Raw genomic sequence first — 17662 nt, 5'->3', positions numbered from 1 at the left:
AAATGAATAAAAAAATTTTTTTTAAGATTTTATTTATTCACAAGAGACTCAGAGACACAGGCAGAAGGAGAAGCAGGCTCCTCACAGGGAGCCAGATGCTGGTACTCGATCCGGGGACTCCAGGACCTCGCCCTGAGTGGAAGGCAGATGTTCAACTGCTGAGCTACCTAGGTGTCCCAAGAATGAGTAGTTTTTTTTTTTAATTTTTTTTATTTATTTATGATAGTCACAGAGAGAGAGAGAGAGAGAGAGGCAGAGACACAGGCAGAGGGAGAAGCAGGCTCCATGCACCGGGAGCCCGACGTGGGATTCGATCCCGGGTTTCCAGGATCGCGCCCTGGGCCAAAGGCAGGCGCCAAACCGCTGCGCCACCCAGGGATCCCGAGTAGTTTTTAAAGTAGACTATTAATGGCCTGTGCCTGTGTTGTACTAATTGTGGCCAGGGCATTGCAAAACATGGAATTGATATAATATGGTGGAAATAAATGGTTTTTTTGTGTGTGCAAATACATCTATGTGTATAAATGAATTACCAGAAAGGATGATAGCAGTGGCATGAAAAGGAGTAAAAGCCAATATACATCTTTTGGATTTACCACACTGCCCAACCACAAAATGAAAAATGGATGCAATCATTGGTTAACCAGGAGGTGAGGCCTTTAACTGACTTACTGGTTGTAGTAGGTGGCAAATGTATAAATCCTGTAATGATGGATATTCCATCACAGTGTAAGTTAAAACAGAAGAGACTGGGGAAAAATTTATACTTACATACATTTTATAATTAAGAAAGAATAATAGTCCTTGAAAAATAAAACTTTCAAAAAACTAAGGAACTATCATTTCTTTTTGTATCTTTTACCCTTTCACTCTCATAAATGGGAATGACCATCTATGAATACGGTTAAAAATGGCAACATGTCTGTCCCAGTGCTTTCCAAACTTTAATGTGTATATTTATCACCTAAGGATCATTATTTCTTAAATCATGTTACCATATAAATTGAAGGGGCTGAATTAGGGCTCCCCCAAAACATTTACAACCTAATTCTGGAATTTGTGAATGTTAATTTACACGCCAAAGGCACTTTGCAGATATGAATAAGGGCCTTGAGATAGAAATATTATCCTGGGTTATCTGAGCCCTAAGTGTAATCACAAGAGTCCTATAAAAGGAAGGTAGGAGACAGTTGGAAAATGGCAATTGAAAAAAACTGGAGAGAGAGATTGGAAGATGCTACACTGCTGTCTCTGAAGATGGGCTATGAGCCAAAGAATGCAGGCAGCCTCTAGAAGCTAGAAAAGGCCAGAAAATGGATTTTCCCTGCACTCTCCAAAAGGAATACAGGCTTGCTGACACCTTGTTTTTAGCCCTACAAAACTGATTTCAGACTCCAGAAATGTAAGATAATAAGTCTGTATTCTTTTAAGCTGCTAAATCTGTGGTAATTTTTTACAGCAATACAAATCATAATTTGAATTTCCTTAAAAAAAGAATTTGTATGCTTATTAGCAGCATTGTTTATAACACTAAAAATACAGTAATAACTAAAACTCCAAAAAAGTTTAAAATTATGCACAACCATTAAAAACTATCACAGAAAAATTATATGGAGCACAAGAGGATACAGTAGGCTCTTTAAACAGGTAACCATATAATTTTGAAATTTTTTATGTATTTTATTTTCTATGTTTTTTTATTTTTTTAAAGATTTTATTTATTCATGAGAGACAGAGAGAGAAGCAGAGACATGGGCAGAGGGAGAAGCAGGCCCATGCAGGGAGCCCGACGTGGGACTTGATCCCAGGTCTCCAGGATCACACCCTGGGCTGAAGGTGGGGCTAAACCGCTGAGCCACCGGGGCTGCCCTGCTGTTATTTTAAATTTCCATATTTCTACAAACTGAATTCTTTCTAAAATTCATGTTGAAGCCCTAAACTCCAGTGTGTTTATATTTGGAGATAAAGTTTTTGGAGGGTAAATAATGCTAAATGAGGTAATAAAGGTGAAGTCCTAATCTGATAGGACTGGTGGCTTTGTAAGATGAAGAAAGATATATCTCTTCATGCATGTTCAAGGAAGGGCCTTGTGAGCACTCAGTTAAGTAGGTAGCTGTCTACAAATTTCACCAGAACTACACCATGCAGGCACACTGATCTTTGACTTCTAGTCTCTAATACTGTGAGAAAATTCTGTTAAGTTTATGGTATTTTGTTATTCCAGGCCAAGCAGATGAAGATTTAAGTGTATATTATAACTAGGAAAATAATTATCTTTTTAGCAATAGCAACAATTTTGAAAGGCTATTTTACATAAAGTTTATCTAAAGAGTTGCAAACAAAAAGAAATACACTTGGGACGTCTTGTGGCTCAGCAGTTGAGCATCTTCCTTCAGCTCGGCATGATCCTGGAGTCCTGGGATTGAGTCCCACATCAGGCTCCCTGCATGGAGCCTGCCTCTGTGTCTCTCATGAATAAATAAATAAAATCTTAAAAAAAAAAAAAAAAAGAAATACACTTAGCTTTATCTATATTCCAGGTCCTATAGTTCTTTAAAGTATACTGTTATGATGCTTTTATAAGATTCCTACAGTTCTGATGCCTAGTAACACTGATATTTATCACTTATAACCCCCTCACTCTCTTGATCTTATGATTTGAGCAGAGAAAATACAAAATGGTTAATTTTTTTATGACTGCATTAATAAAAATATATGCCTAAGGACCTCAAAAATAATTACAATCAACCATCCTAGTCATTTAAAATTAGTCTCATATAATTGGATGGCCATATGCCTCATTTGCCTGGGATGGTCCTGATTTACATCCACTGTCGTGGTGTTAATTGTTAGCAGTGTCTACTTTTACTCTCAAAAAAGTCCTGGCGGGATCCCTGGGTGGCGCAGCGGTTTAGCACCTGCCTTTGGCCCAGGGCACGATCCTGGAGACCCGCGATCGAATCCTACGTCGGGCTCCCCGTGCATGGAGCCTGCTTCTCCCTCTGCCTATGTCTCTGCCTCTCTCTCTCTCTGTGTGACTATCATAAATAAATTAAAAAAAAAAAAAAGTCCTGGCAATGGGCAGCCCCGGTGGCTCAGTGGTTTAGTGCCACCTTCAGCCCAGGGTGTGATCCTGGAGACCTGGGACCAAGTCCCACGTCGGGCTCCCTGCATGGAGCCTGCTTCTCCCTCTGCCTGTGTCTCTGCCTCTCTCTCTCTCTGTGGGTCTCTCACGAATGAATAAATAAAATCTTAAAAAAAAAAAAAAAGTCCTGGCAAACTATGGTTATTCTATATATAACCAATTACAGAATAATTTTTTAAAGTTCTTTTTAAAGATTTTATTTATTTATTCGTGAGAGACCCACAGAGAGAGAGAGAGGCAGAGACACAGGCAGAGGGAGAAGCAGGCTCCATGCAGGGAGCCCGACGTGGGACTTGGTCCCAGGTCTCCAGGATCACACCCTGGGCTGAAGGCAGATGCTCAACCACTAAGCCACCCAGGTGTTTCTAAAGATTTCATTTATTTGAGATAGAGTAAGAGAGAGCAAGCATGAGCTTGGTGGTGGTGGGGGGAGGGTGTACAGAGAGAGAGAGAGAGGGAGAACCAGACTCCCTGCTGAGCAGAGAACCGGATGCAGGGCTCCATCCCAGGATCCCGGGATCATAACCTAAGCCAAAGGTAAATGCTTAACTGACCTGACTGAGCACCCAGGTGCCCAAGAATAATTGTATTTTTAAAATTTCATAAATTTAGTGTTCCATCTGGGACAGGAAATAACCAATTGTCACTAATATCTGGAGAATATGGTTGTCACAGTATATAACATTCAATTATTTAAATACTGGAAACCAAAGTAAATTTTGTGAATGAATTGAGAAGTACTAAGAAGAATCAGGTGCCAAAACATGTTTAGATGATTTTAAAAGCACTCAAGAATTCAAAATTTTAATTTATTCAAACAGTGTTAAGATTATTCAAAAGAAAATGTCAATACATCTAGAATTCTAGAATGGATCACACCATGTTTCAAAAATGTTGAAATAAATGTCAGTTTATCAACTTGACTATTCTGGAAGATGAATGTTCTAGACAATTTCCAGATAGGGTAACAGTTCCAAAGTCCTTCCTTTAAAGTAACATAAAAATTAAACAAATAACTTTGATTTTTAGACTGGAGTCACTAAAATCAGATTGGTCGGGCAGCCTCAGTGGCTCAGCGGTTTAGCGTTGCCTTCAGCCCAGGGCGTGATCCTGGAGACCCGGGATCGGGTCCCTGCGTCAGACTCCCTGCATGGAGCCTGCTTCTCCCTCTGCCTCTGTCTGTCTCTCATGAGTAAATAAATAAAATCTTAAAAAAAAAAATCAGATTGGTCATCTAAAATTTGTATCCTACCATTAAAAACGAATACAATATGCTGACTCACGTGCTGGCTTCTCTTTATAATAATAAAAACAAGCCTTTTTCTTTTTTTATAGTTTTATGGTTTTATTAACATAAATATGATGTGCACATAAGCTGTCTATTCATTTTCTTTGCTGTGCAGCCTGGCATTGGGATTGGTGACTGTGATAGCCAGCTGGTCTGCTCTTTCTACAGTGGCTGTGTGATTCTTGGAGATGTTGTGAGCAATCTCTGCACAGTAAGATATGTTGCACATCAGCAGCACTTCATTCCCTGACGTTTTGGACTAGGAACTTCCAAAATGCACTAGGCAGCATGTGTTCTATTCTTTTGCTGCTCCTGTAACCAATGCTGGGCATCAAGATCTGGCCCTTGAATCTTCTGTGCACTCTACTGTCAACGCCTCTGGGTTTCTGCCAGTTGTGCTTAATTTTGACATATTGGCCTGACCAATGCTGGATGAACTTCTTGGTCCTCTTTTTAAGGGTCTTGGCCTTCACCAGAGGTCTGCAGGGAGCCATGATACGAAGGAAGAGACAGCTCAAAAACAGGGCATTTTTAAGAATTATCAAAACTGGGATCCCTGGGTGGCGCAGCGGTTTGGCGCCTGCCTTTAGCCCAGGGCACGATCCTAGAGACCCGGGATCGAATCCCACGTCGGACTCCCGGTGCATGGAGCCTGCTTCTCCCTCTGCCTGTGTCTCTGTCTCTCTCTCTCTCTCTCTGTGTGACTGTCATAAAAAAAAAAAAAAAAAGAATTATCAAAACTGGGCAGCCCTGGTGGCAGAGGTTTAGCGCCACCTGCAGCCCAGGGCGTGATCCTGGAGACCTGGGATCGAGTCCCATGTCAGGCTCCCTGCATGAAGCCTGCTTCTCCCTCTGCCCGTGTCTCTGCCTCTCTCACTCTCTCTCTCTGTGTATCTCTCATGAATAAATAAATAAAATCTTTAAAAAAAAAAGAATTATCAAAACTATATTTAAGGAGGAGAACACATCAGGAATGTGAAAATAAATTTTTCTTTTTAGGATTTTCTAGGTAATTAACAGAGAAAAGAGGAAAAAACAGTCCTAATGATAACTTCAGATTGGTGACATGAGATCAGCTTTCCACATTTGCAAAAACACAATACCTGTATCATCTCTGCTGACTGCTACTAAAATGAAAACCAGGCAAAATATAATTGGAGAACTGCTTTAGAAAAATTTAGAAAATTATACTCATTGTTTTTCACACTCACTTCATATGCTCTTGATTCATATAAGCCATACTGTGTGTTTTTATTTCAAAGTAAAGAATCTACTACTTGTATATATTACATCTCACAGAATCAACACATATGTATACTTTAAGACTAGTCTTTGGATTCCTGTTCTTCCTCTGATTCTCGCGACCGTTTCCGGGAATTCAATGAACCTTCTGTTTGCAAAGAACATGCAGTAACAACAACAGCATCTCTAAATCCTTGAGGCTGGAAGATAAAAAAAAATATGTAAGTATGATTTAAGAACATCTAAAATAACAATTGGAAGACACCTGGGGGGCTCACTGGTTGAGTGTCTGCCTTCAGCTCAGGGTATGATACTGGGGTCCTGGGATGGAGTCCTGCATCAGGCTCCTCATAGGGAGCCTGCTTCTCCCTCTGCCTAGGTCTCTGCCTCTCTCTCTCTCTGTGTCTCTCATGAATAAATGAATAAAATCTTTAAAAATAAATAAATAACAATTGGTTTTCCAAATATTTTTAAGTAACTGATAAAAGAGCTACTTTATTTTTGAGACAGAAGTTATTAACTACTGTGAATGAACAGGTTAAACCTCAGAAATAGGTGTCCAAGCCAGCACTGTAACTAGTGTATTTTATATCTAGAGTATCTTGTATCTGTATATTTATTTACTTGTATATTTACTTACACATACACACAGAGAAATAACAGTGCATTATAAAAGTGTACTCTAAAAGAAAATAGTTTTTTAAGATTTTATTTATTTGAGAGAGGGAGAACCTATGCATGCATGGGGGGAGGGGCAATGGCTGGAGAAGCAGGCTCTCCGCCAAGCAGGGATCTCCGGCCCAATGTGGGACTCAAACCCAGGATCATGACTTGAGCCGAACGCAGACACTTAACCAACTGAGCCATGCACATGCCCCAAAAATCTTGACAAACTTTATGGTGGCTCTACTGAAGATGTAAAAAGAGGTAACATGTACTAATTACTTAGGTGCTTTACAACTTTATTTTCACAATTAAATACTCTAAAGCTTTCCCATTAGGATACTTTAAATGCACCTAAGCAGTACAAAGACTAAGTTGATAATTCAGTTTGAGAATCTTTCTATTTCTGTTTTTGTCCTTAAAAAATAAGATGCCAAGACTTATGACTTATGACTCAACACTACTGATAAATATGCATTTTTCAGCCAAAAGAGTGTGTTCTATGATTTTAAATTATAGGGAAATTAACATTTTATGGCAGGATATATTTGGTGGCTATGATAGATCTATAATATCTACAGACTAAAATTACTTAAGAGTAATGTTAGTATTTTTTTCTTGGAAAATCTTTAACAACGTTCACTTTAAAAATTTTTAATATCCTGACATTGCATATGGCATGGAACACACTAGCCTACAAATAAGTATTTCCTCTGTTCTTAAGAATAAATTTCAGTCCAGTTGTGACTAGAATATTCTGTATATATACTATTTTGGGGATAATGTTCTAAGCATCAAAAGCTGTCCTCAAATATGCTTGCTGCCTACAGAAGTTAACAGAAGCAATTTGTAAATACTCTCTTCAGATAATTACTGCCCACCAACACCAAAATCCCACTCTAATCAAATAATACTGACTGTGATTTGAAACAGTACTGTAGATTCCTTCTGGCTTGGTGATTTGTACAATGTTGCCAACCTGCTTAGAGAAAAAAAATAAATATACACAAACACATGATCTTAATTAGTTCAGATGACTGATTTAATAATTTAAATTTATAGTTTTTTTCACTACAATTCTATTGTTTTGTTCCCGAAGGACACAGAAAGCGAAGAAATATCTAAAAGACTCCTTTAATCAATAGCTGTAATGTGTGTGTATAAGTATTACATATAATAACAAAGTTGTTTACATAAGTGGAATTTTATTTTACTTTTTAAAAGATTTTATTTTTATTTTGAGAGAGAGAGCAAGCGCATACAGAGGGAAGGGAGAAGCAGACTCCCAGGTGAGCAGAGAGCCTGATGCAGGGATCAATCCTAGGACCTTGAGAAATTGAAAATGTGAGCCAAAGACAGTTTACTGACTGAGGTATCCAGGCATCCCTACATAAATGGAATTTTAAAGCAGCCAAAAAAACAAACAAAAAATAAAAAATAAATAAAGCAACCTAACTGTCCAATAACCAATTCAAATAAATTTCTATATTATATTTATATTAATATATTAAGTAAGTATATATTAATATATTTTAAGTAAAAGTTACGCTGTATGAGCCCACATTTATGAGTAAACATGTATAGAAAAAATACTACAAGACTACAATCAAGGGATGCCTGGGTGGCTCAGTGGTTGAGTGTCTGCTTTTGGCTTAGGTCGTGATCCTGGAGTTCCGGGATTGAGTCCCACATCAGGCTCCCAGTGGGAAGCCTGCCTCTCCCTCTGCCATGTCATAAAATCTTTAAATTAAACAAACGAAAAGACTACAATTAAAAAGTTAAGTTGTGGGATCCCTGGGTGGCGCAGAGGTTTGGCGCCTGCCTTTGGCCCAGGGCACAATCCTGGAGACGCGGGATCGAATCCCACGTCGGGCTCCCGGTGCATGGAGCCTGCTCCTCCCTCTGCCTGTGTCTCTGCCTCTCTCTCTCTCTCTCTGTGTGACTATCATAAATAAATTAAAAAAAAAAAAGTTAAGTTGTTATTACAAGATAAAGGTTGCTTTTTTGTTTGTTTTTCCAACTTTCTGCAGTAACTGTGTACTTTTTGTGTGTTATGATACAAGTATTAAGACAATTCCTTGGGATATAAATGAAGAACACATACTCATATCATAATCAAGAAGATATATTCTTAAAAATTATTATGTCCAAAAGAATCACTGTCAGATTCTGTCATGACAGAACAAAGTCTGTTTAGGTATATTCTTATTATATAGTCCACAAAGTAATATAAAACTGAAAGCTGAAAGTACTTAGATTTTAAATTCTTTTTTTTTTAATATTTTATTTATTTATTCATGAGAGACACAGAGAGAAAGAGAGAGGCAGAGACACAGGCAGAGGGAGAAGCAGGCTCCATGCAGGGAGCCTGACGTGGGACTCGATCCCGGGTCTCCAGGGTCATATCCTGGGCTGAAGGTGGTGCTAAACCACTGAGCCACCGGGCTTCCCAGATTTAAAATTCTAAACTCTGGGACGCCTAGATGGCCCAGCAGTTGAGCATCTGCCTTTGGCTCAAGGTGTGATCCTGGAGACCCGGGATTGAGTCCCACATCGGAGCCTCCTTCTCCCTCTGCCTGTATCTCTGCCTCTCTCATGAGTAAATAAATAAAATCTTTAAAAAAATAAAAATAAAATTCTGAGCTCTTATGAACTTTGCTCAAATATTGTAATAATAAATATAAGTGGGACGCCTGGGTGGCTCAGTGATTGGGTGCCTGCCTTTGGCTCAGATCGTTATCCTGGGATCCAGGATTGAGTCCTGCATCGAGCTCCCTGCGAAGAGCCTGCTTCTCCCTCTGCCTATGTCTCTGTTTCTCTATCTCAGTCTGTGTCTTTCATGAATAAATGAATGAATCTTTTAAAAATAAATAAATAAATAAAGCAAAAACTTTTATTAAATTATTAAAACAAATTTTTAATTGAGTAATCTCTATGCCCAATGTGGGGCTTGAACTTCTGACCCCAAGATCAAGAGGCACATACTCTACAGACTGAGCTAGCAAGGTGGCCTAAGCAAAAACGTTTTTTTAAAGATTTTATTTATTTATTTATTTGAGAAAGAAAGCAAGAAAGAGAGAGCAGGAGCGGAGTGATGGGCAGAGGGAGAGGCAGACTCCCCACTGAGCAGGGAGCCCAATGTGGGGCTTGATCCTGGGACTCCAGGATCATGACCTGAGCCAAAGGCAGATGTGACTGAGCCACCCAGATGTGACTGAGCCACTCCAAATTTTTCTTTAATATTTTATTTATTAATATTATCTTATTATTAATATTATCTTATTTGAGAAAGAGAGAGTGGGGAGGAGGGTAGAAGGAGAAGGAGAGAATCTTAAGAAACTCCACACTAAGCACAGAGCCAGACATGGGGCTCAATCTCACAACCCTGAGATTAACCAAGAGTTGGATGCTTCATCAATTGAGCCATTCAGGTGCCTCCTAAACAAAAACTTTTAAACTATCTTTCAAAATAACTTTAAAACTGGGATGCCTGAGTGGCTCAGTGGTTGAGCGTCTGCTTTTGGCTCAGGGTATGATCCTGGAGTCCCAGGATCAAGCCCCATATCAGGCTCCCTGCATGAAGCCTGCTTCTCCCTCTGCCTATGTCTCTGCCTCTCTCTCTCTCTCTCTCTCATGAATAAATAAAACCTTTTAAAAAATTACTTTAAAACTGATATAATTTATTCATAATAGGCAAAGATAGAAGCAACCCAAGTGTCTGACAGATGGATCAATAAATTAAATGTAGTTTATAGGGCAGCCCCGGTGGCTTAGTGCCACCTTCAGCCTGGGGTGTGATGCTGGAGACCCAGGATCGAGTCCCACATCGGGCTCCCTGCATGGAGCCTGCTTCTCCATCTGCCTGTGTCTCTGCCTCTCTCTCTCTCTCTCATGAATAAATAAAATCTTTTTTAATAATGTAGTTTATACATATAATGGCATATTAATTAGTCTTGAAAAGGAAAGAAATTCTTGTCACATGTAACAATGAATATTGAAAACTATGCTAAGTGAAAAAAAGGCCAGACACAATAGGACAAATATTGTATCATTCCACTTAAATGAGGTGCCCACAGTAGTGAAATTCATAGACAGAAGGTAGAATACTGTTGCTACAGGCTGGGGGAGGGGAGAATAGGGAGCTCGTGTTACATGGGAACAGTTTCAGTTGGGGAAGATGAAAACGTTCTGGAGATGGATGGTGGTCATGACTGCACAATAATGTGAATGTACTTCATGCCACTAAACTGTACACTTAAACGATTAAACTGATACATTTTATGATATATACAATTTACCACAATTTAATTAAAAAAATAAATTTTTAAGTGGCCCACTACCCAACATGGGGCTTGAACTCACAACCCCAAGATCAAAAGTTGCATAATCTACCAACTGCGCCAGCCAGGTGCCCCACAATTTACCAGTTTTAAAAAACTGATATAACTGCACAAAATGCAGATTCTACCTTAGAGAAAAATCATAAACTCTCAGAGTTAAAAGGGTCATTTATTTACATATAATATTGACTTCCTTTTTTACTGGCTGCTTGGTGTTTAATTTTTACTTGGTTCAAGGCACTTGGTTATAGGCTACCAAGAAGGCTTGAGTGTGGCTTGGATAGTAAACAATTGGTTTCTCTCATCTGTCTTGCTGTTTTGTTTTGTTTTTTAAACATTTTTTTTAAGATTTTATTTATTTATTCATGAGAGACAGAGACAGAGAGGGGGTGGTGGCAGAGGGAGAAGCAGGCTCCATGCAGGGAGCCTGACATGGGACTCGATCCTGGGTCTCCAGGATCAGGCCCTGGGCCGAAGGCAGCGCTAAACCGCTGAGCCACCCGGGCTGCCCCAGTTTTGGGTTTTTTTTAAGATTTTATTTATTTATTTACGAGAGACACACAGAGAGAGGCAGAGACAGGCTCCTTGTGAGGAGCCTGCTACAGGACTCAATCCCAGGACCCCAGGATCATGACCTGAGCCAAGGGCAGACGCTCAACTTATGACCCACCCAGGTGCCCCTGGGTTGATAATTCTAACTTTAATACAAAATATAACAGAAAAATTAGGGTGCCTGGCTGGCTCAGTTGGTAGAGCATGTGACTCTTGACCTCCAAGTTGTAAGCTGCAACCCCAGTTTGGGCACAGAGATTACTTTAAAAAATTAAAAATAAATAAGTAAAAGTTATATATATATATATGCATATATATAAGAAAAACAGAGACATGGTGTATTTTAATATGCCTTATTTAAAAAATCATTTTGATTGAATAAAACAAAAATTAGCTAAACTTATTCTGAAAAATTAGTATCTAAATCACCTCATATTACCATATGTCCAAAAAAGATACAATACATTTGAATTTTCTTTTATCTGACAGAGAGAGAGAAAAAGCAGGAGCAGCAGTAGGCAGAGGGAGAGGGATAAGTAGGCTTCTTGCTGAGCGGAAAGCCCAATGTGGGGCTCAATCCCAGGACTCGGATATCATGACCTGAGCCAAAGGCAGACGCTTAACCAACTGAGCCACCCGGTGTCTCACATCTGAATTTTCTGAGAAAATTATTTAAAAAGTAAATAAGCTTTTAAGAAGCTTTTACATATTTATTAAAAATCCTAAAGTCAAGTGGGCACTAAATATTCAGGGTGAAAAACTTCCTCAAATTCCTAGGTAAAAATAAGATTTTATATTTCATATCTGCATTTCAAGAGATCTTTTTAAACAAATTGAACCAAAGAATCACTTGGCTCATGGCCTCAGCTGAGATGAAGCTTACTAACATATGGCTGAACTACAGTTTGGGTCAGGAAGAAATAAGACAGAAGCACAATTTGTGCTCTAAAGCTGAGCACACATATGAAACACTGTGTGGGGGTGTTGATATATTACTCCATTCTACCACCAGATCTTCTTGGCAAAAAGTGATATAATTTTGAACAATCTCAGTCTCATGTTATCATGAATATGCAAATTGGAAGAAAACCCCACACAATATACAGGACAGAGACAAAAGTACTTATTTGAATAACCGTTGGAGTGTCATTTCATTGTTAGTCAAAAGGTAAAACTCAGGTGTTTCCAGTGAAAGAGGGGGACTGGAACATAAATGGGACACTAAGGTTCAACTCTCAATATAAATTTGGCTACTTAAGGTTTTTAGTTTTCTGCTTAAACTGGAAGTGTTCATTTTTATAACTATTTTCCCAGTGTGAATTTCTATTTTTGTCCTTTCAAGATAAACTAAATTTTAAAATACATACAAGATTTCATGCAACTTTAATGACTTAATAATAACTGGTCTGTCTCTTTTTTTTAAGATGACTGGTTTCAAACAAGAACAAAACTATTTTAATTCTAATAAATGAGGTCAACTTATTTTAATTATAATAAAGTATGCACATTACTTATCATATATCCCCAGCCGGGGGGGGGGGGGGGGGCGGGGGGCGGGAAACAGTTTGGAGAAAAGGGATTTTATCTAAAAATGAGAATAAGAGCTATACTTTCAGATTTGCTGGCAATCAACACAATACTTTAATTACATTGTAGAAACAGCAGTTTTAGGAAAAGAAACAGACTCTATTATATAGTCAGCTATAAAACGTGGATACTACTACTAATTTCATAGTTATTTGGAAAATAAAATGAAATACTATATATATATATGCACACACACATATATAATGCTTTTTAGCACAATAAAGGACAGTTAATAAATATTCAAAACAATGGTGGTTATTAATTACTCTTAGTTAATCTGTCTGGGCAGCCTTGGTCTTCTCACCTCTATGTACATATAGATCCTTCAGAGTTATTGAAGGGAATTTATGAAATGTATATTAACTGCCCAGTTAAGTACCTAGCATAAGCAAGCAGTCACTAAAATCATAGTCTGGGATATAGAAAAAACTTATGGAACAGATTTCCCCTACATCTATATAATTCAATGTCAGTCTTCAACACCATTCTCCAATTTCTTGGAAAGGATGAGTGAGAAGCTGAAAGTCACAAAATGGCTAACTCTTAAAGAGTAAGCATAATTTTCTGATCTCATGGATACCCAACCAATGCTAACTTCTAGAATTTGACAAAGAAGGCAAACATCTTCTGATGAGTGCATTAAAAGATTAAACAATCTTGCTTTGCTTATATTATTTTTATTTTTTAGATGTATTCTATTAGTGAATATTTAATAGTAGAATAAGAGTAGACGACCACCACTATATACTAGTTCAAGGAGAATTCCTAAAAACATTTGAACAGTGGGATGCACTTTACAGAAAACCTCAATCTGGGGAGCCTGGTTGCTCAGTCAGTTAAACATCTGCCTTCAGCTCAGGTCATGATCCCAGGGCCTGGAATATAGTCCTGCACTGGACTCCCTGCTCAGTGGAGAATTTGCTTTTCCCTCTGTCCCTCCCCGTGCTCATGAGTATATGTACACACACTCTTTTTTGCTCATGCACTCACTCTCTCTCTCAAAAATAAATAAAAAAATATTAAAAAAAAGAAAGAGGGGAACCCTGGGTGGCTCAGTGGTTGGGTGCCTGCCTTGGGCCCAGGGTCTGATCCTGGAGTCCCGAGATCAAGTCCCACATTGGGCTCCCTGCATGGAGCGTGCTTCTCCCTCTGCCTGTGTTTCTGCCTCTGTCTCTCACGAATAAACAAACAAACAAACAAATGATTGAAAAAAAAAGAAAAGAAAAGAAAAGAAAGAAAACCTGAATCTGGGAAAGTATAAGCAGTATGTTCAATATGTTCTGGAGAACTGTTGCCAAATATTTACAATAGGGTTTGTTGTTGAGGAAAGAATTCCTTTTGTGATCCAGAATACAATGCCTTATTTACAGAACTGGGGGATAGAAGTCAATTGTAAAGCATTATGTTTTATGGGCGGGGGGGGGGGGGGGGGGGGGGGACGAGGTACCTGAGCTCTTTGAAAATGACATTTTTATTTTTTATTTTATTTATTTATTCATGAGAGACACAGAAAGAGACAGGCAGACTCCATGTAGGAAGCCCAATGTGGGACTTGATCCCGGGTCTCCAAGATCACGCCCTGGGTGTGAAGGCAGGCAGTAAACCACTGAGCCACCCAGGGAACCCCCAGGAAATGACATTTTTATTTTTATTTTTTTGGAAATGACATTTTTAAAAGAGACACAAACCACATGCATTAGTTTCAAAACATGTACGTAAGTGTAATATATTCTGCTATGAACTCAGAGTAAGTAAGACCTAATTTGGTCAGGCATGATTTTTTTTAGTTAGGAAAAGAACAAAGAAATATTGGTAAAGAACTAAGACAGTATCACTGACCAGACCTGATATATATTTAAGCAACCCTTTTTTCCATCTTTGTCCACATGCTTTCTCAATTTCTTCCTTTCATCAACAGTATTTCCAAACCAAGTTCTTTCAATTATACAAATTAACCTCAAAGCACAGGGGGTGGCATAAATCTAACATTTCTAGAAGTGTAGAATAAAAAAACTCCACAGCTTTCATTTGCCTATTTTAAAGAAAATGAAAGCTGGTTTGTTCACTTGCTCAGCAGCTTTAAAAACAAATACAAAGGTTTCATGCTGTCATAGTTTTATTTTAAAGAACAATACTTGTGAAAGGCAGGTAAGTAACTGGGTAACAGAAGTAGGATAGCAAAATACAAAAGAAAACAAAAATAGACACAATTTCATACAAGAAATATATTAAGCAACTAGGAAAAACCATCCTATTTTCCACATAAATTAGTCCAAAAGCTAACCTCAAAAGTTTTCCTTTTGTCCTGATTTTATTCTTTTTTCAATCCTTTCTAGGAACATAGAGTACCTACCTCCTTTTGCAAGGCTAATAAATGGTACTTGATTTCAAAGAGCTATAGAAGGTAGCATTCTTTGGCCACCTACTCATTTCAGGTGCGCCCCATCATTTAAATATTCCAAAGAACTTCCTGTTAGCTCAATGTGCAGTTTAACAACATGTTTCTATATTTTCTCTAGGTTATGAAGGACAAGGCAACAAAAACTCTCATTCATGAGGCACTATAGATGTCATCCACTGTTGTAGATCTAAGAAAATATAACTGTTCAGTGTAATTAACCCAATATTCAGAATTATTAACCTGTTTCTATACTGACCTTTGCTTTTGGTCCCAGTGAAAAATTAGCCGTATTGTAGCAGCATGTCCCCAACTTTCCCCTGGTGGGAACAAGAACAAAACAACTGTAAACTGCCTTACTGACAAGGCTGTAAGTCTCTCAGAATGCCTCTGACCAAAACAGTTTTACTTTACCTAATTTAACACAAGAATATACTTATACTTTTAAAACCCCTGTACACATGGGTAACATCCTGAGATTAATAAATTTTTACCTATCTTTAGAAATAGATCATTATCCTTTGTTTTTGCTTTCAGAAAACTTTATAGTTTGAGTCAACATTTTGTCAATCTTCCATTATCAGAACTACTAACAACATATTTCTGGCTACTGGAAGGAAAGCAAAACTCTGACAAAATATTCTTAAAGAATTTAGTAAAAGAAAAATCTCGAAGGACTGTATCCTAACAAAACCATGACTGAGGTTAGGAAGAGCCATAAGTCTATTCACTGTATGTGAATTTTAATGAATTCACCATTCCTCCTGTCTAAGACTTTCTAAAGGCAAGAGTCATCTTATGAATATTTATATGCTCAGTATCTAACACAATAGTTGCCAAACAGTAAATGCTCAATAAATGTTTATTAAATAACTAAAACAATGAGTCAATATCTAAAGGTATTGTGCTCCACACTAATACTTACTTTTTCTTTATTTTTTAGAAAGCATTTCTTTTTCTTTTAAGATTTTATTTATTCATGAGAGACATAAGCAGAGGGAGAAGCAGGCGCCATGCAGGGAACCTGATGTGGGACCTGATCCCAGGTCTCCAGGATCACACCCTGGGCTGAAGGCGGCACTAAACCGCTGAGCCACCCGGGCTTCCCCACACTGAGACTTATTAGTGAATAAGACTGATACATTCTCTGCTTTTGTGGAGCTGATAGTACTCAATAAGCATCACATGAAAGGGGGAGAAAAAAAATGTGTTAAATTTAAAATGCTTATCTGGGGGCACCTGGTTGGCTCTCAGAAGAACATGTGACCCTTAACCTTGAGGTTGTGAGTTCAAGCCCTATGATGGTTATAGAGATTACTTAAATAAATACAAAACTTTAAAAAAATGCTTATATGATTAATTACCCACCCAATGCAGGAACCAGCAAGGCCTGATTTCTATCAATCTTTGTTGTCATCTGATTTGTTAAAAGTACCTAAAAAAAAGTGAGAAAATTAGGTGAATCTCTCCTCAAAATTATCAAGGAAGTAGTTCTGTAATTTTAGTATTCTGAATACAATTTGAAGAAAAATATATTTCGGTAATGAGAACTTTTCTGATAAATTTTTAAAATTTGCCCATAAAAATTATCTGAAAACATGATTCTATTGAACATAAACATTTTAATAGATAAGAACAATTGTGAAAATGGAAGAATAAAAATATAACAGCTAATACATAAAAGTGTAAAGAGACTACATATAAAAAGTTCATAACTGGGACACCTGGGTGGTTCAGAGGTTGAGCATCTGCCTTCGGCTTAGAGTGTGATCCCAGAGGCCTGGGATCGAGTCACATGTCAGGCTCCCTGCAAGAAGCCTGCTTCTCCCTCTGCCTGTGTCTCTGCCTCTCTGTGTCTCTCATAAATAAATAAATAAAATCTTAAAAAAAAAAAGTTCATAACTGGGAGTTATCGGAAAAACCTCACTTTTAAAATTTAAGTTTTGGATAAGCCAATAGAAACCACCAGACCAATAGCAGCAATCTCAGTAGTGGTAATAAACATTTACTGAGTACTTAAAACATGCCAGAAACTATGCTAAGTGCTTTACCTTCATTACCTTATCTAGCCTTCACAACTACTCCATGAATGAGGTATTATTAGTTTTTGATATTATTTCAGTTTAACACACGAGAAATCAGAAGCTTAGAAAGATTGAGTCTAAAAAAAAAAAAAAAAAGATTGAGTCTGGCTTTTTTTTTTGTTTTTTGTTTTTTGTTTTGTTATCACTGTTGCCTTTCCAGAATATATTTAATTAAAAGAGTGTGAGATACTTCATAAATAACTCACTGTTTATATCTTTACAAAAGAGACAAATACACTACTACCATTTCTGGTTTTACAGGGGGAAAAAAAGAAATTGAGGCAAAAATTATGAGAAAAGACTTAAAATCATAAAGAAAATATAGAAGAAGTGGCAAAAAATAGGTGTTCAGGTCAAATGACT

General features: G+C 37.8%; 1 protein-coding gene across 5 annotated transcripts in view; it reads right to left on the bottom strand.

Moving 5' to 3' along the window:
* RAD51C (RAD51 paralog C) overlaps nucleotides 1-17662 on the bottom strand; it is a 57399-nt gene that overhangs the window by 14967 nt on the left and 24770 nt on the right. For 2 of the 5 annotated variants that reach the window (XR_005364602.1, XM_038547929.1), the window contains exons 6-9: nucleotides 16584-16650; nucleotides 15475-15535; nucleotides 7257-7317; nucleotides 5752-5875 (exon numbers count right to left, since the gene is read on the bottom strand). Coding sequence is in view for 4 of the 5 variants with exons in the window: in XM_038547929.1 (XP_038403857.1) it covers nucleotides 5759-5875; nucleotides 7257-7317; nucleotides 15475-15535; nucleotides 16584-16650 (306 nt within the window). In the remaining variant the exon portion in view is untranslated. Of the gene's footprint in view, nucleotides 1-5077; nucleotides 5138-5409; nucleotides 5876-7256; nucleotides 7318-15474; nucleotides 15536-16583; nucleotides 16651-17662 lie in introns of those variants that run through there. The other 3 variants (XM_038547930.1, XM_038547927.1, XM_038547928.1) reach the window with 2 other exon arrangements.

This window comes from Canis lupus, chromosome 9, assembly GCF_011100685.1.
Source record: "Canis lupus familiaris isolate Mischka breed German Shepherd chromosome 9, alternate assembly UU_Cfam_GSD_1.0, whole genome shotgun sequence".
Classification (NCBI taxonomy): domain Eukaryota; kingdom Metazoa; phylum Chordata; class Mammalia; order Carnivora; family Canidae; genus Canis; species Canis lupus.
This window is presented reverse-complemented; position numbering and strand designations above follow the sequence as displayed.